At 42.6% G+C, this 19,123-nt stretch overlaps 2 protein-coding genes across 2 annotated transcripts; one reads left to right on the plus strand and one right to left on the minus strand.

Moving 5' to 3' along the window:
• Positions 1-1,421: 1,421 nt before the first annotated feature.
• On the minus strand, positions 1,422-10,244 carry LOC308120476 (uncharacterized protein; the record flags this gene model as incomplete). Its single annotated transcript, XM_080481092.1, has 3 exons — positions 10,158-10,244; positions 7,511-9,160; positions 1,422-3,077 (listed from the first exon to the last, which is right to left on the minus strand). Exons 2-3 carry the CDS (start codon positions 9,149-9,151, stop codon positions 1,422-1,424), a joined length of 3,297 nt encoding a protein of 1,098 aa, XP_080337218.1. The 5' UTR covers positions 9,152-9,160; positions 10,158-10,244.
• Positions 10,245-13,241: 2,997 nt separating this feature from the next.
• prdx3 (peroxiredoxin 3) lies at positions 13,242-19,064 on the plus strand. Its single transcript, XM_080481482.1, has 7 exons — positions 13,242-13,334; positions 15,983-16,085; positions 16,962-17,103; positions 17,192-17,327; positions 17,524-17,627; positions 17,706-17,871; positions 18,596-19,064. Exons 1-7 carry the CDS (start codon positions 13,299-13,301, stop codon positions 18,644-18,646), a joined length of 738 nt encoding a protein of 245 aa, XP_080337608.1. The 5' UTR covers positions 13,242-13,298; the 3' UTR covers positions 18,647-19,064.
• The last annotated feature ends 59 nt before the right edge of the window (positions 19,065-19,123 follow it).

Genomic DNA, 19,123 nt, shown 5'->3' on the forward strand with positions numbered 1-19,123 from the left:
ATAAGAGCATGTCATTAGCACCATGTTGTAACATCAAAATTAAATTCTGAGGTTTTACAGTCATCCAGCCAACAGGTTGCAGATTTTCACTGAATATTTCCTCTGTGGCCTTCACAAAACCAATGGTCGCACTTCTGTAATGTGATCCAGGATTAAGAAACTGAAAACTGAACACATTTTAATTAGACTATCAGTAAAAGTGGTGGTGGAGGAAAAGTTTTCTTTTGATGGATAAAACCAAATCAATAAAGCTGCATCATCGACATATAAAGATCTTGGTGACATAATAATGATAGACCGATTATACAAGTCAAGGAATTTAAAAAATCATATTTGTAAGACTTCCAAGCCCCCACAGAATAACGTGAACATGTGATTGAATTCATTTGTTTCACAGTATGCAAAAAAAACAAACCCTCCCACTAAGAAGCTTGACAACCATTCAGGAGTCAGACAGTAGGAGACTGCAGACGAAGGCAAATCCAAGAAATAGTTGCTACAGAGCAGGTGGATGTATTTTAGTTATCCAAAGATATATATATATATACTGAATGCCTCATGTAAGGTGAATAATCACAGTCTACTTATGTTAATGCTTGATAAACCCAGATACTTAGGTTCTGAAAGGTTTTCTAAAGATATAGAGTAAGTCAATAAGTAACTAGGAATCTCTTAGTTTTTCATCCACTTGAAATGACGGTGATCTTCATTAGAACTGTGAGTCAGGGAAAGAGGTTCATTCAAAATAAAAGGTTGAAGTGTGTTGCAGTTTCTCCCTGTGACCAGCAGAGGTCAGCATAACATCAACCATCAGGTGAGAGTTGAAGAAGTGAAGATCCTCTTCTGGTTCAGTCGCAGCAAGAAGACAAGAAGAAGGAGAGCAGCTGAACTTTGTACAGTTATGAGCTGCTGTCCACACAAACCTCTGAGTGTGTGAGTGAGCTCCACTCTACTGTGTTCATCTGGAGTTTCTCAGCCAGAAATACTGGTGAGGACAAATACTTTAGTGTGAGACACAAGTACAAGAAGTACACAGGTAAAAGTGATGTGATGTCTGAGCTCAAGATAAAAAGGGCCGTGCTGTTTGTTACCAAAACTCATTTAGAAAGACAGAATCTGAGTTGGGTTTTTTTTTTCACTTCATTCTATTAAAGTTTATGTGAGACACAAATATTGCATTAATATATAAACAATTACAGATAATATCAAGCGGTTAATACATTTCTGATATTGTTTCCAACATTCATCACTTTTTACAGGCTCAATCATCCTAAATGACCATGATTAGGACGTAGTTTGCACAGTTTTCTCTGTTTGGATCCTCTGTTGAAATCATAGAATTGTTCAACATTAATCACAGTTAATCCGTCACTTTCTCACCACTTTATTCATTGTTGGTGACGTTTAATGATAAAAACTGATCAGACAGTTTGATTGACAGGACAGATGATCAGAGGTGCAGAGTTTTTACCGCCATCATTAGGATATGGACAGAAGTATGGGAGGAGTTTGTCAGTGAAGCAGCAGCCAGTGAAGGAGTAGATCAGAGCTGCAGCATCTACATCATAGAACGAGACCAGACCCTCCTCATAATCCACAAATACCCCCACCTTCTCAGGAACAAACCTCAGAGAGAGACGCACTGGAGGCCTTTTAAGAGCTGAGTACTCATTTCCATTTCTCAACATTATTGTCCAGAAACCTTCATCAGGGCTCAGTGTGAACTTTCCCTTCCTGGTGATTGATTCTTTGCTCACTCCTAAATCCCAGTCAGTCTTTCCTTTAACCTGAACCTCAAAGTAAAATTTACCTGAAGAGAAACTTTGTTTTCCTAAAACAATAATATAACGAGAAAATCTTTCTGGGTTGTCTGGAAGCTTCTTCCTCACATCACCATGACTCACTTGTTTCCCATCATCAGACAGGATGAGATTAGGATGTGCTGTATCAGGATCAAGAGTCACACCCACTGCAAACTGCTGCTTCCTCTTCAGCTCAGGATCAAACAGATTCTTCATCTCTTTGCTGAGAGTCTCCTCCAGCTGAGCCACAGCTCTCACCACAGTCCCCTCATATGATGATGGACGGACGCTGACCTCCGTCCAGTCCTTGGTGGGTGGAGCAGCTTTCAGGGAGGAGAAGCCTTGGAGGAGGTGGAGGTGGTCTTCAAAGTGTAAGAGCTGCTCCACCTCTGAGCTCCTCTTCATTAGCTCACTGATCTCCTCTTCCAGATCTTTGATGAGACCTTCAGCCCGTTTCTCTCTGGCTTTCTCTTCCTCTTCCATCCTCTTCATCATCTGGTTCAGAACTCTCTCAACACACTGCATCAGAGCAGTGAACACCTCAACACCTTCTGCTTTCTCTCTGTCTGCAGCAGCTTTACTCTTCTTCAGACACTCTCTGATCTCATTGATCTTCACTCGTCTCTTCTGGATCATCTGCTGCATTTCAGCCTCAGTCTTCCTCAGCTCCGTCTTCTTTCCTTCATATTCTTCACTCAGAGGAACAAACTCGTGAGTCTTGTGCTCTAAAACAGTGCACATCATGCAGACACACGTCTGCTCGCTCTTACAGAACAGCTCCAGAGGTTTCTGGTGCTTCGGACACATCCTGCCTTCCAGGTTCTCCACAGGCTCCATCAGCTGATGTTTCTTCAGGCCTGACACTGTCAGATGAGGCTCCAGGTGAGTCTGACAGTAGGAGACCAGGCACACCAGGCAGGACTTGAGGGCCTTCACTTTGGTTCCACTGCAGACGTCACAGGGAACTTCTCCTGGTTTGGCAGCTTGTTGCTCTGAGCTGCTGCTGCTGCTGGCTTTGTGTTCATCTTCATGTCTGAACTGAGCAACAACCTCAGAGATGAACGTGTTGACCCTCAGCTGAGGTCTCTTGTAGAAAACCTCTTTACACAGAGGACAGTCACATATGACCTTGGAGTTCCAGTGCTCAGTGATGCACTGGTTGCAGAAGTTGTGTCCACATGGTGTGCTGACTGGATCAGTGAACACGTCCAGACAGATGGAGCAAAGAAACTGATCTTCAGAGCGCAGATTGCTGGCAGCAGACATCTTCACACACTGAGGACAAAAGACAGAGAGTAAAACACAGTTCAACACTTTATTCTTCAGTTTTACTATTTTAAATCATCGTACAGTTTTTACATTCTGAAGGTTTTCATTTTTATTCTGTTACTGCCCACATTTTAACTGAACTTTGTTTTTATTTCCACCTTTTTCAAAGATAATATTTGATCGTTCAGTTATGTTTGCATTAGAGAAAATTTCCTTCATTGTGTCTCTCATCAAAGTAAAAACTGATTGATCTTTATCTAAACTAAACTTTTCTCAATCATTTCACTGTGAAGCTGCTGTCAAACAACCCAGCCACTAAAAATCATCACCACACTCAGTTTTTCACTCTTTTCTCAGCAGTTTGATTTATTTCACGACAAAATGTTTGATGTAATATTCAAGATGAGATATTATCAAGTTAATCTTCTCAGTCTAGTTCCTCGTAACCTATAGTTGTTTCGACTGCATGTAAAATGAAGTTGAAGTGAAAGTTGAAGAGAAATCTTTGTAAAAGTGGAGATTAGTGCTGATAATTCTGAGCATTTTAAAACTGATTTAGAGTCAGAAGCAGAGCCAGGAGCCGGTAGTGAGGAAGTGCTCACTACGGTTGGAGGCACAGATGAGCTGTTTAACAGTGTAAACCAGCCGACATTAGTTTCTATGCAGATGATAGTAGTTAGAGCCGCATTATACTTTTCCATCAAAACAAGACAGTGGACGTACAAAGCTCATGATTGAAAGGGAATGGTCAGGAAATAATATGAAATTAGACTGCATTTTCATAATGTCCATGTTGTAAAAGGGTTGATCAATGCAGAGAAAATTTGCAGTTGTGACACAAGTGGAGAAAAATTTTATACTAAAACATTGTTGTGGTTCAGGCTACACGTTTCTGACTCCACTCTTAATTTAAATTATGAATGAAAAGAGGTGAAACAGAGACAGTCACAGATTCTGTCTTTCTAAAAGAGTTCTGGTAACAAACAGCACGGCCCTTTTTACCTTCAGCTCAGATATCAAATAACAACATATTTCTTTCAAAGATCTGAAATATGGACAACTCAGACCTCAGCACTGTTTTTGTATCAGACCATGTCAGATGAGAAGATTGTAATCCACCAGGAATATATGACATCAATCATATGTGGCCAGTGCTTCCTCACCACTGTAATACTTGTACTGGAAATATAATGCTGACCTCGTACTTCACACTCAACTCCACCAAGGTTTTATGATCTATAATAAAACTTTGATCCTTTTCCATGATTTGAACTTCAGTCGCCTGATGCTGATCTGCATGTTGAGACTGTAATAAATCAAAGAGCTTGCCTCATGCCTGATTGGCTCTTTGGTAATCATTGACTGAGTGTGTGTGTGCATTCGTACGTGTGTGTGTGTAGCTGCTGTTAATCCTACTTGGCAGTGGCTCTGTCTTGCTTGTGTGACTAATTCTACAAACCGAAGCAAAGGAATTCATTTTGTAACTTCGTACTCAGTCTGCTGACGGCCTAAACTGTTAGAAAGGAAACTTTAATGTTGTCGTGTGCCACACACACAGCAGCCAACTAAACCTCTGATCACATCAAGAACAAGACCTGCAAAAGCAGAATAACCAGTTGTGTCATTCTGTTGTCCTGTCTTCAGGTTTGGAACAGCGCCCCCTCATGGCATAGCCAGAGACTGTTGTGGACCTCCACTGCTTCAGAGGGTAAACCTTCACCTGACATGAAAGCACAACTCATACTAGTTTGTTTCTGTCCACCAGAGCTGCATCCGGAGTTCCTTTCTTCAGAAACAAAACCCTGAAAGGAATTATGAGCAGAGAGTTCAAAAATACATGTGAATGGTTTCCTTCCATGTCAAAAGTACTGAACTACTAACTGATGCCTACCATTATTCAGCTTTTAGGACTGTCCATGTTTCCATGAAAGTGAGGGTGTCCGCCATGTTTTGTCTTCCTGTCGGGAGTAACTCGGCAGTCAAGTGACCCGAAGTCTGCCCGCAGTAAATATTAGGCAGATGAAACGTACCCATGTTACATTTTGGGAACTTTTTTGTACGATTTTGTTAAATGACTTTGTTTCTTTTTAGCTGTAGACAAACGTAGGTATCAAACAATTCGGAGTGAGACTGTGTTGGAAGCTGTAATTCATTGTTCACCCTGTTGATACTCCCAACATAAAACGGACTGTTGCACAACCTTGGTGGAAGGTTTAGAACTTTAGTTCCTGTCAGATTAAACTTCAATACCTTTATTACCTCGGCTGAGGATGTTATAAAATCACCTGTTTATTTGTCTGTCTGTCTGTTAAGAAGATATTTCATAAACTAATGTGTTGATCTTCATGAGAATAGGAAGAACCATTAAATGTTGGTGGTGATCCCGATCAACATAATCGTTACAATTGAAAATGTTCATTTTGCAATATTTTGTCTTATCTTGTGTTTTTTCAAATTATGAAGTGACATCACAGGATCACCAAACTGCATAAATCAATAAAGGCAGTTGATCTGGATGTGGAATATGTGTCATTTCCCTGTGTCCATGTCTTCCCTTGGCGGAGGTCAGAAATCTCTGGTTGCTCTTGTCATATATCTAAAACTTGTTTGATTTTACAACAATCATATTTGGGGTGACCTTTAACCTTGACGAATGCAACGATCATGTGACACTTAATGTCGACCAGGCTGTAGAAACCAGATAGAATAAATATTGTAAACAAGAAGGTAGACAGAAATTTTCAAATTCAACCTAATTTCTTTTACTGATCATTAAAAACATCATCATTGTTCATTTACTGTATTTTGTACATCTTCGTTACGTCGTATTCACAGCTTAAATATGAGTTTTTGTCACACTCCCTGAAAAGGATTTGAAAAGTGGACATGTCTGTACAAAAGAGAACATTTGTTCACCTTCTTCATGCAGTTTCCTGAGAATCAGTATAAAAGTGATCAGCTGTACTCACCAGTGTTGGAGTCGGTGTCTGTGAAAGTACAGATGAATCAGATTACATTTCTTCTCACAGAAATGCAGAGACGCGTCTGAACTGCAGCTCCGACTTTATCTTGACTTTCACTTTTGCAGTGTGACGTGTGTCCTCCTCTGACTGCAGCTCTGTTCGTCAGTGTTTGTTTCCTCCATCAGCTTCCTACAGGATTACTGTGACATACATCTGCTGCTCTGATGAACTCAAAGTCATTAGGGTCCGAGCAAAGCTGGGCGAGACCTTATTGGAATGAAAGACATTTATTATTATTATTTTACTTTCTGGTTCTGCCCAAGCTGCTTCATTATTGACGGGCTAAATGTGCTCAAACCTTTGTGAAAATATGTACACATGTCAGAAGTGGCGACCCATTTGAACTTTTATGGTCATTGCATGTGTGTCTGGCAAAATGGCTCCATAGACATTTGTAACATCAACTACAGGCAACACATTTATCACGTTTCACTTAAATCCAAGAAATATGGTGGATGCATGCAGCATGTGAACCTGCAGAAAAATGTTATTGACACCCATACTCTAACCCCAATAGGAAGTCTGCCAATAGGATAGAAGGAGGAGAGTAGCTGAACTTTGTACAGTTATGAGCTGCAGTCCACACAAACCTCTGAGTGTGTGAGTGAGCTCCACTCTACTGTGTTCATCTGGGGTTTCTCAGCGACACTGGTGAGGACAAATACTTTTGATACACAAGTACAAGAAGTACACAGGTAAAAGTGATGTGATGTCTGAGCTCAAGATAAAAAGGGCCGTGCTGTTGGTTACCAAAACTCATTTAGAAAGACAGAATCTGAGTTGGGGTTTTTTCACTTCATTTTATTAAAGTTTATGTGAGACAGAAATATTGCATGGATATATAAACAATTACAGATAATATCAAGCGGTTAATACATTTCTAATATTGTTTCCCACATTCAGCACTTTTTACAGGCTCAATCATCCTAAATGACCATGATTAGGACGTAGTTTGCACAGTTTTCTCTGTTTGGATCCTCTGTTGTACTTCTTCCACCAGATTGTGTTACATTTGATTGTAAAATCTCAAGATTAAATTTCCCCTTTAAGAAACCTTGAGGCTGGAGAGAAAAACTAACAATGTGACTCTGCAGCTTGAAGACACACAGACTGAAAGATTCCTGCTCATGAAGCTCTAGAAACACATGAAAAAGATCCTGATGGAGCTTCAACCATGAAGGTGCTCTGCCATGAATCAGACAGAGGAAACAGGTTTATACCGACTCTGACTGCTCAGTGTTTCCTCTTCTCATCACATCTTTACTTGTGTTGTACAAACTGTCAGAACCTTTCTGTAGATACAAACTGCTGCTCAATGAAATCATAGAATTGTTCACCATCAATCACAGTTAATCCGTCACTTTCTCACCACTTTATTCATTGTTGGTGACGTTTAATGATAAAAACTGATCAGACAGTTTGATTGACAGGACAGATGATCAGAGGTGCAGAGTTTTTACCACCATCATTACCACAGGGACAGAAGTATGGGAGGAGTTTGTCAGTGAAGCAGCAGCCAGTGAAGGAGTAGATCAGAGCTGCAGCATCTACATCATAGAACGAGACCAGACCCTCCTCATAATCCACAAACACCCCCACCTTCTCAGGAACAAACCTCAGAGAGAGACACACTCGAGACCCTTTAAGAGCTGAGTACTCATTTCCATTTCTCAACCGTATTGTCCAGAAACCTTCATCAGGGCTCAGTGTGAACTTTCCCTTCCTGGTGATGGACTCTTTGCTCACTCCTAACGTCCATTTAGTCTTTCCTTTAACCTGAACCTCAAAGTAAAATTTACCTGAAGAGAAACTTTGTTTTCCTAAAACACACACACAAATAGAAAATCTTTCTGGGTTGTCTGGAAGCTTCTTCCTCATATCACCGTCACTCACTTGTTTCCCATCATAAGACAGGATGAGACAGGGATGTGCTGTATCAGGATCAAGAGTCACATCCACTGCAAACTGCTGCTTCCTCTTCAGCTCAGGATCAAACAGATTCTTCATCTCTTTGCTGAGATTCTCCTCCAGCTGAGCCACAGCTCTCACCACAGTCCCCTCATATGATGATGGACGGACGCTGACCTCCGTCCAGTCCTTGGTGGGTGGAGCAGCTTTCAGGGAGGAGAAGCCTTGGAGGAGGTGGAGATGGTCTTCAGAGTGTAAGAGCTGCTCCACCTCTGAGCTCCTCTTCATTAGCTCACTGATCTCCTCTTCCAGATCTTTGATGAGACCTTCAGCCCATTTCTCTCTGGCTTTCTCTTCCTCTTCCATCCTCTTCATCATCTGGTTCAGAACTCTCTCAACACACTGCATCAGAGCAGTGAACACCTCAACACCTTCTGCTTTCTCTCTGTCTGCAGCAGCTTTACTCTTCTTCAGACACTCTCTGATCTCATTGATCTTCACTCGTCTCTTCTGGATCATCTGCTGCATTTCAGCCTCAGTCTTCCTCAGCTCCGTCTTCTTTCCTTCATATTCTTCACTCAGAGGAACAAACTCGTGAGTCTTGTGCTCTAAAACAGTGCACAGAGCACAGACACACGTCTGCTCGCTCTTACAGAACAGCTCCAGAGGTTTCTGGTGCTTCGGACACATCCTGTCTTCCAGGTTCTCCAGAGGCTCCATCAGCTGATGTTTCTTCAGGACTGACACTGTCAGATGAGGCTCCAGGTGAGTCTGACAGTAGGAGACCAGGCACACCAGGCAGGACTTGAGGGCCTTCCCTTTGGTTCCACTGCAGACGTCACAGGGAACTTCTCCTGGTTTGGCAGCTTGTTGCTCTGAGCTGCTGCTGCTGCTGGCTTTGTGTTCAGCTTCATGTCTGAACTGAGCAACAACCTCAGAGAACAAAGTGTTGACGTTGAGTTCAGGTCTTGTTCTGAACACTTTATTACACAGGGGACAGTCACATATGACCTTGGAGTTCCAGTGCTCAGTGATGCACTGGTTGCAGAAGTTGTGTCCACATGGTGTGCTGACTGGATCAGTGAACACGTCCAGACAGATGGAGCAAAGAAACTGATCTTCAGAGCGCAGATTGCTGGCAGCAGACATCTTCACACACTGAGGACAAAAGACAGAGAGTAAAACATTATTGTTCAGTTTTACTATTTTAAATCATCGTACATCACGGCTGTATGTAGTTTTTACATTCTGAATGTTTTAATTTTTATACTGTTACTACCCACATTTTAACAGAACTTTTGTTTTTATTTACCACTTTTTCAAAAACAATATTTGATGGTTCACTTATGTTTGGATTAGACAGGATTTCTGGAGTTTCCTTCATTGTGTCTCTCATCAATGTAAAGGCTGATTGACCTCTATCTAAATTAAACTGTGCTTCAAAGAGCCACATTATTTACATGTAGGCTTAGGTTTTGTAGACAAACAATCTCCCTTTCTCACACAGACACAAAATGACAAAGTGAAGCTACATATATAATGTACGATATATCTCCATGTGGAATTACAAAAGTTAGACAACAGTCAGAAAAGGTATGGATTTACAGCATTAAAAGGAGCAAGATCATCCCCTCACAGCAAAGACAGATACACTACAACAAACCATGTGTCCTGTATCAGAACTACATAACTACTGTATAATGTTTACAGGAAAGAAAACCTGGTGAAAGTATTCAGCGAGTTATGACTGATTAAAGTCGCTGACACAGCATTGCTCCTGCTAAACAGATTAGACTGGGCGGAGCGGACGACCAGGCCAATATGGCGGCGCCACCGGAAGTAGCGGACGATTGGGCGTCTATTCTTTATGTCTACGGTAGAAAGCAGAGAGAATGAATTTTGTAAACAAGGAGGTAGAAAGAGTTTCTTAAATGCAATCTAATTTCTTTAACTGATCATCAAAAGCATCATCATTGTTCATTTATTGTATTTTGTACATCTTCGTTACTTCGTATTCACAGCTTAAATATGGGTTTTTGTCACACTTCCTGAAAAGGACTTGAAAAGTGGACATGTCTGTACAAAAGAGGACATTTGTTCACCTTCTTCATGCAATTTCCTGAGAATCAGTACAAAAGTGATCAACTGTACTCACCAGTGTTGGAGTCGGTTTCTGTGAAAGTACAGATGAACTCAGGTTACATTTCTTCTCACAGAAACAGAGACGCGTCTGAACTGCAGTTTGACTTTAAGTTTCACTTTCACTTCCGCAGTGTGACGTGTGTCCTCCTCTTCCTCCACCACCAGTTTGACTAAAAGTCTAACTGTAGTAAAACTCAAGAATACAGTTGGACAAAAGCATATCTGGATATCAAATATCTGATGCTTTTTGAGACCGACTTATGTTTGTAGTGAGAACAAAGCTTAATTGAATGTACACAATTGACATCACTGTTAGTCAGTGTTTGTTTCCTCCATCAGCTTCCCACAGGATTACTGTGACATACATCTGGTGCTCTGATGAACTCAAAGTCATTAGGGTCCGAGCAGAGCTGGGCGAGACCTTATTGGAATGAAAGACATTTATTATTATTATTTTACTTTCTGGTTCTGCCCAAGCTGCTTCATTATTGATGGGCTAAATGTGCTCAAGCATGTCGGACAACATCATGTCAGAAGTGGCGACCCATTTGAACTTTTATGGTCATTGCATGTGTGTCTGGCAAAATGGCTCCATAGACATTTGTAACATCAACTACAGGCAACACATTTATCACGTTTCACTTAAATCCAAGAAATATGGTGGATGCATGCAGCATGTGAACCTGCAGAAAAATGTTATTGACACCCATACTCTAACCCCAATAGGAAGTCTGCCATGTATGCATGAAACACGTGAAACACAGTGCTCCTAGGCTTTATGTCCTAAAGACCTGAAATTTGGCCAGTATATACAACAAGCCTACCTCATGAAATCCAATCAAAATTTAATGATAATCTGAAAGGGGGCGACCATGGCGCTCCATTGAATATCTGATGGTTTGACTGTGCTCTACATGCTGCAATCTGCCTGAAACTTGACGTGTGTCATCGCAGTTCCACCCTGAATAAGCCCATATGTTAATGCATTTTCATAGTCACAGCGCCACATAAGAGGAAGCTTAAGGATTTACATTTTCATATACCACGGCCCCAAACTTTGTTGTTAGGGATATGAAGCCCATCAGGACACACAAAAATGTCGCGACACCCATAACCTAACATGAAGTCTGCCATTTGCCGTTAACTGTAAAATTCTCGTGTTGAACTCCGACAGGGTAAGTCCAAGAGACCTAAAAGTGGGCCTCTATTTACAACAGTCCTTCTCGATGAAAAGGGTATCAAAATTCTTGCACAGAAAATCTGTTGGTTCGCCATGAAACAGGAAGTGATATGTAACTCTGCTCTACATGTTGCAATGGGCCTAAAACTTTACATGCTTGATCAAAGAGCTCCCCTGATCAATATCCATTCACAGATATAGTGCCTCCTGCTGGCAACAGGAAAGATCACGTTTTGACAGAGAGACCCATGGCCAGCTGTGTCCTGTAAGCGGCAGACAGGCTACCCACCAAAAAGAACCAGGAGCTAGTTCAGAGCCGGTGCCAGAGCCAGTTCTTAAATGAGCACCACCAAAGAACTGGTTCTTTTTCCACCGTTAGCGGAGCCAAGTGAGAACGACGTCGTTGCGTCACTCCAAAACGTGATACATCACTGATTTCAACAATTTCGCACTTACAGCGCTCATCCAGGTACAAGGAGACGGACTGTCTCTTACGTCACTTCTTGTTTCTATTGGTGTTTTTTCACATCCGTCATGTTTTAGTCCGGAGCCCCGGAGTGGCCATTGAGGAGAAAAAAAATAACACATGTATGAGTTTGGGGCTTATTTTTCAACATTTGGGCATTACATTGTGAATTTCTGCTCCTTTCACTTTATTTCTGGGTGTGTCTGAATCAAATGCTTCAACATCGGAGAAGAATGGAGGTGTAGGATGATAGAACAAAGCTCTAAAAGCTGTTTCCAATGGCAACCTACGTAAACACACTGATTAAAATTCTCTTTCACATGAAGCACCGTTAAAAGGCTCATTTTATGCCTATAAAATCCAAGCTTTCATTTACAGTAGTTTGTTTTTTAGTTGCTGATGAACCAAAAGTAAATAATATTGGAGCGTCTCAGAGCGGAGCGCAATGCAGCCGCACACTGCACTGCGCAGCGTCTGCAGCGCCTCAGCCTGCGGTCAGAACGCGAAACAAGACCTGGACGTGACGTTAGTTATAATAATGTTTCCATGAAAAGTGTGAAAAACAAACGACAATGGAAAACTGCTTCTAAATTATATGTGACGTAGCTGACTGACAGCGGAGGAGCATGGCAGCGCTCTCGAGAGCGGCGGCTCCGCGAACGTGAATTAAATAATCCCGTTCCCTCGTATTATTAACTTCAGGGAGCGACTTAGTATATCGTTCCCACGCAGATATTTATTTATTTTTTCTCTATAACCACTCTTGGGCTCCGTGTTCGCTGTAGTTTTCAGAAAACCGGTACAGTCTCGCTTCGGCCTTTTAGATAGCGATAACTCCAGCGATAACTCCGCCCCCAGCTGATGACGCGTCGGGCCCCAGACTGGCTCCTCTTTGGCCCAGCAACGAAGTGGGGCCAGCGTAGCACCAGTTTAGCCCCTGTTTGGCCGGGGCTTTGGCAGTGGAAAGACAAAGAACTGGTGCTAAGTCTGGCCCTGGCTCCGAACTAGCACCTGGTTCTTTCTTGTGGAAAAGCCCCCAAACCTCACACCGGCTCATTTGCATAACAACAGTGACTTTAGCTCTGGGGTGTCTGTGGAATTTTGACATTTTTGTCACTTAATAGTTGGTCCACATTTCCATTGCACTCTGACGTTTATCAAATGTCAACATGCACCACGTTCCAGCATGCGTGGGTGTACGAGGACCAGTTCAATGTTGCTTGCAGCTTTATTAATTAGTTATTATTATTCTTTTATATATTATTATAATTAGCAGCATGCTTTGTACTTGAGTTTTGTGGGAGTGATGGACACCTGAAGGCAGCACGCCTAAGCCTAAAATAACTCCTGGTTACTGCTTTTCATCTTTATTTTAGTTAATTTTATCCTTAAAATGTAATGTTAGTGAAGTAACCACGGATTGAATAATAATGTTTTGAATACGTTGCATTACGTCAGCGCGTAAATGACGCAGCAGAACGCAGGCCCCGCCCTCCAGTGACGCAAAGATGGCAGCCACCGTGGGTAGACTCCTCGGGACCTCTGTGAGTGAAACTTGTATATCTTGTAACGTTTAGCCGTCCTGTCCGCGCCGTGTGTCTCCTCCGCTCCTGCTGCACCGGCATGTAGACAAGCGGCTGTACGCAGCCGCTGTCCGCTCGCGCGTGTCGCGTAGACAGCGCGCTGCCAACCTGAGGCCCGCGGCCGCTCTGTGAGACGCACATGGCTCAAAATAGACTCTTTAATTCAAGGTCAGGGCTACCTTTCAACATAAGAACTGACCGTGTGGATGGGTTTGTCAAATCCTGACTATACAGGTGGAAGGAAAGTCCTGTTTGTAAGGGACTCGAGCCTTATTCAGAGCAGTTTAAAGATTCTTATCTGCACTGCTTATATTAACAGTGTGGGAGCAGGAACACAAACAGGAAGTTCAAATGGAGCCGGTAGATTTACTATTTTACAAAGTGGCGGGGGGATTATGAAATCCATGAAAAACAAAGATGAAACATTGCTTAAATTATCTGTTGAAGTAAAAAAAAATCGCAATGTAAAATTGTAACTATTAAATATTATGAATGTAATTTTTAGGCTTTTTATCATTTCAGATCATTTGCATGTTTTACGGCTCCAGACTAATTATATTTGGTGGAAAACTGCAATGCACCTGCCAGTTTCAGTGCTGACGGTTTGCAACTTAATGTGGTACTTTATAGTTATTCTAGGTCGACGTTCTGTGCAGGAGAAGAACAAACACCAAAGGCCTCATACAAAGTCTTCCCCGCCACAACAGCCAGTTATTAAAACAAGCAGTTTAAAATATGATGCAACATCCTGAGACCAGGGGAAACGCATAAATAAGATAAGACTAACTGTTCCACATGAGTTTATAGCAATAAAAGGTGGCATTTGAAAAGTTTGCAAAGATTTTGTTTTATCACTAATTTTAATTAATTTGTGTTTGAGTAGGAAGACAACAAAAAACCATGGAAGACTGTGGTCTTCTGTGTGCCTGTAACGGCAGTCCGTTTTAAGACCGCCTGCTGTGATATCAGAGTTTGGGGTGTGGTGCCCTGTGGCCGACCGTTTGACCTCCAGACAGCAGTGCAGCATTACTTTTCATCCCAACGCAAGTGTCCCTGAAAGTCCTTTTTTAATGTCTCAGGAAAGTGCTGAATGTCTGTAAAAATAAACCACTTTTCTTTGCGTTGGAATGGCAGCATGACAAGAGGACAAGTTTCCCTCAGTAACTCCAAAATATGTTGGAGGAAGAGAAACAGTTGAAAGCAGCTCACGTATTAATCGTTTGTGGTGTGTATTATATGATATCTTAAGTACAAGAACTATTAACCTGATAATGTAACGTTAGCAGCATTTCCTCTATCTGAGTGTTTTTTGAAAAGTCCCACCTTGGGAGACAATTCCAAAAGTTCAGTTTTCAGTGGCTCTGAGCACCATTGTCGCTTAAACCCACACCCAAAACACGACAAAGGTTTAGTGTTTTCACTTGAAAACGGGCCCCGAATCTCCTGAATAGAGAACAGCACAAGTTTTATTCAGCCTGAAAAAAAAAAAAAGTCCTCCAAAAGTGTCAAGTGCGTCAAAACACCATTTCACCAGCACTTGTCAAGGTTTCTTAAACAAGCCTCGCTAATTTGCATCAGGCTTCAACGTGTCCTTTCTCTCACTAGATACTGGAGTGAAAGAAAACTAACGAAGGACAAACCCTTCAGCGTTTCCATCACAGGCCGAACCGCCCTTCAATCTTATGCTTTAAAACCGCACTCATCGAGTTTCCCGTTCGCTTATTACCACTATTGATAATCTCTTTATTTACTATGGCTCCGTTCAGCCAGAATCACAAACAAAACAGTTGAGAGAAAAAGTCATTAAAGTTCAAACTAGGAGAGCACAATTCCTGGGTGATAAGAGTTGATATAGATACAAAAAACACTTCTGGAGACTGAAGGCTTGTTCACACGCCAACGACTTCAAGTGAAAAGGTAAAAAAAAAAACGTGTTGCGTTTTGAGTGTCGGTGCTCGGAGACACTGAAAATGTAACTTTTAGAAAAAACTGCTCCCAAGGTGGAACTTCCTGAAAATGCTCGGGCTTCGTCTCCATGGAAACGGGTGAAAAACAACACTTTCTAAAAATGCTCGGGCTCCGCCTCCGTGGAGATGGTGGAAGAGCTGCGACACCGCGGCTGCAGTAAACGGTTCTTCTGCACATGCTCCGTAGATGACAACAATGTTCGCCTCAGAGAGTCACGACTCCCGGTCCACATTCTCCTCGGATTTGGTAGTTTTAGAATTGTCAGTCACCGTAATAACAATCCCAACTTTATTACAAAAACAAACAAACAGCACCAAGTTGTGGCCTGACATGCTAAAACTACGTCGTTTTAAGCGTCCTTGCCGTTTCCGTGTAAACGGACATTGTTTTCAGAACGTTGCCGTGTAAATGAGAAATGTTTCTGAAATGAAAACGAAAAAAGTGTTGTGTGAATGGGGCTTCATAGGCTCTCACATGGGGAAGTCACACGCACACGCACACGCACGCACGCACACACACACACACACACACACACACACACACACACACACACACACACGTTGTCCATGTATCTCAGTGGATTTGTTTTCTTACATTCCCCTTTTTATTCATTGTGTAAGTTTTTATTTCCGTTTGTTTAGGTAAGGGTTGCAGCTGCAGGGCTGAAAGTAGCCGCCGCCGGCCATCATGGAGCTGCCAGAGTCCTCGCTGCACCTGCACTGCAGAGATGCTGCTTCTCTACCGGTGTGTCTATTAATCCTACTACAACAAACTGGTCGTTGTCACGTTCAAACAAAGAGAATAGCGTCAATCAGTTAAAACAGAAAGCTTTGTTGCTCTGTTCTGGTAAGAATAAAGGTCGTAACGTGATACTGAGGCCCGAAGCTCAACAGCAGTTGACGGCACATGGTGATTGTCGCCGAGTTAAAACCGTTAAAGCCAGCCCAGGATGAATTTGTGAAAACATGCAAGAAGATTTTGCCTGTTATGATGAGAAACAGGATTCAAGATTGTGCCTTTTTTTTTCTCTATAAAGAAATTTCATATAATCCCGAATACATTTAGTAATAAATTGCATTACATGTGAACATTTCCAGGCATGTGCTTGTACACATGTTCACCCTCAGGCCACGATGTAAATATAAGGGTTTAGTGACCACGGGTAACTGCGACTTTAAAGTAATGTGCATTAATAACACCGACATGGTGTGAGCGCTCAGCCTCAGTTCAACAGATGCCCTCGCTTTGATTAATTGCTTCGCTTTGTCCCAAAATGTACGACAAGGAATCCCGAGATCGCATCAGTGGAGATTTATCACTAAAATATTGAACGTGTAGGTTGTGTTGTCGGTAAAAAATGAGCTCGTAGTTCCACATTATCTTCACTTTAGATAAGGATTCATCAGTATGAGTCCTCGTGGCTGGATCCTTGGCTTGAATAAACAAGCCCTGAATGATTTGGCTTGTTTTTATTCCCGTGTCATGATGGTCTCATTAGGAGATTACAAGGCAGCGCTGCTCCTCTCACACTCATTAATACATAAAAGAAAAAGGCTGTTGCTCTCTTCACGGCTTCTTATCCTGCTGAATGAATTAAAGGTTGACTTTTTTCCTCATCAGGAGCGTCCAGATGGGCCGCCGCCGTCACTCAGCCCGCTCCTGCGTTTAAGGCGACCGCCGTCCTCAACGGAGAGTTCAAGGAGATGAGTCTCGACGACTTCAAGGGCAAATATCTGGTTCTCTTCTTCTACCCGCTGGATTTGTAAGTCGCGGAGACACTCGCTTGTTCACGTATTTTCAGTTTCCTCGTCGTGATTCCTAACGTTCCCCTCGTGGCTGCGGCGCCGCAGCACCTTCGTGTGTCCAACAGAGATCATCTCATTCAGCGACAAGGCCAGCGAGTTCCACGACGTGAACTGTGAGGTAGTGGGCGTGTCCGTGGACTCTCACTTCACCCACCTGGCCTGGATCAACACGCCACGGAAGGTAGACACACATCCTGGACGGATTAATCAGTAACACACACACACGGTTCAAGGTTCATTTGCTTTGGCGTTGGACTTTCAGGAAGCCTCAATAACTGACTGACCCCTTTAATGGCTGCTGTAAAAATATGAATGAGTTTAGAGTGTAGTTATTGCTGCAGCAGTATTTCAGATTCCATTTCGGGATGTTTGTCCAGGTGGGAGGGCTGGGAAGCATCCACATCCCGCTGCTGTCGGACCTCAACAAGCAGATCTCCAGGGACTACGGCGTGCTGCTGGACGGTCCCGGCATCGCACTCAGGTGACTGTCTTTCCTCTACTTTTCTTCGTTTCTCATGTCGTCCTGATCTTTCTGACCGACCGTCGTATCGTCCTCCAGGGGTCTGTTCATCATCGATCCGCACGGCGTGGTGAAGCACATGAGCGTGAACGACCTGCCGGTGGGCCGATGCGTGGAGGAGACCCTGCGCTTGGTCAAGGCCTTCCAGTTTGTGGAAACTCACGGGGAGGTGTGTCCGGCGAGCTGGACCCCCGAGTCCCCGACGGTGAGTAACGCTGTAACTGGCTGATCTGTTGTTGGCTTCTTCTCGGAAAGTGGCGCAGAGCTGCATGAAACACCATGACTACCTTCACCAACCAAGTTGGGCGAGAAGGTTATGTGTTCGTCTGCGTATATTTATTTATTGGTTTGTATGGATTTTACTTTGTTTTCCTCCAGAGTGTCACGACTCCCAGTCCACATTCTCCTGGGACTTGGTAGTTTTATTGTTTAGTCAACGTAATAACATCCAACTTGGTTCATCTGTTCATGTGAATGTCCGTGTTCCAGAGTGTATTGTTCTCTGTGCATGCGTGTGTGGTTTCATTAGAAAAACAAAAAGCACCCACTAGTGGCCCAACATGACAGCAACATCATTTTCAGAACAGTTGCGTAAACGCCAAACTTTTCTGAAACAAATGTAAAAACGATGCCTTTTCACTCGAAACGCCGTCACGTGTACTGAACCTCAGTGAAGAAAAATAATGTTAGTCAGTCAGTCTCCCAACAGCTGCAGTGACCAAGTGTTTCCACGAGAGCTGCTATTGCACTCTTTTTGAGAATGAATGCAAACATTGTTTTATATCTTATTCAAACTAACTTCCTTCTCAAAGGTTTTGAGATTGAACGCACAACTTAAACTCCTCACCTCTGAACTAATTTCCTCTGGCGGTTAAATGTTTACTGGAGATGCGATTGTAAGTTAAATCTTGCGTATCTTTGCTTTTCAGATCAAACCGACCCCGGAGGGATCCAAGGAGTACTTCGAAAAAGTCAACTAAGCTTTCAACACTTGCTTTAACACAAAAATAAAGTGATCTCTTCCAGTGTAGATGTACTTACTCCCACAAGCTGAATGCAATAAATATATTATTTCTACGCGACAGCTCTTCTCCTTGATGAATGTGGCAGATAGTGAAGTGCTCCTCAGGCTGATTGATGATAAACCCACTGATTAAGTTAAGTTACTCTGCCGGCCACTCCATCCAATATTTACTGTCAAAGTCAGAAGCACACCTAATAACCCCTGTACATAAACATGTTTATTTTCTCTTTTTACAGCAAGTTAATATGCAGGTTCAAAATGTCCGTCAGACATTGGTACACAACATGAGGTGCCAGAAATGAACTTCAGTGGGGGAGAACTGGAAATGAGAAAAAAGAAAAGGCATTGCCACTTCTCATACAAGGGTACATACTGTATTTACATTAAATGGGGGGGGGGGGAGCGTTGGAAACACTCTGCAGCACTGTGTGGT

Source organism: Lipophrys pholis, assembly GCF_963383615.2.
Source record: "Lipophrys pholis genome assembly, chromosome: 15".
Classification (NCBI taxonomy): domain Eukaryota; kingdom Metazoa; phylum Chordata; class Actinopteri; order Blenniiformes; family Blenniidae; genus Lipophrys; species Lipophrys pholis.

Excerpts from the sequence above, each read along its gene's own strand:
- prdx3 (XM_080481482.1), top strand. The coding sequence starts at position 13,299 with ATGGCAGCCACCGTGGGTAGACTCCTCGGGACCTCT. Across the intron at positions 16,086-16,961 it reads GAGATGCTGCTTCTCTACCG|GAGCGTCCAGATGGGCCGCC; the intron begins GTGTGTCTATTA and ends TTTCCTCATCAG. Across the intron at positions 17,328-17,523 it reads GGATCAACACGCCACGGAAG|GTGGGAGGGCTGGGAAGCAT; the intron begins GTAGACACACAT and ends ATGTTTGTCCAG.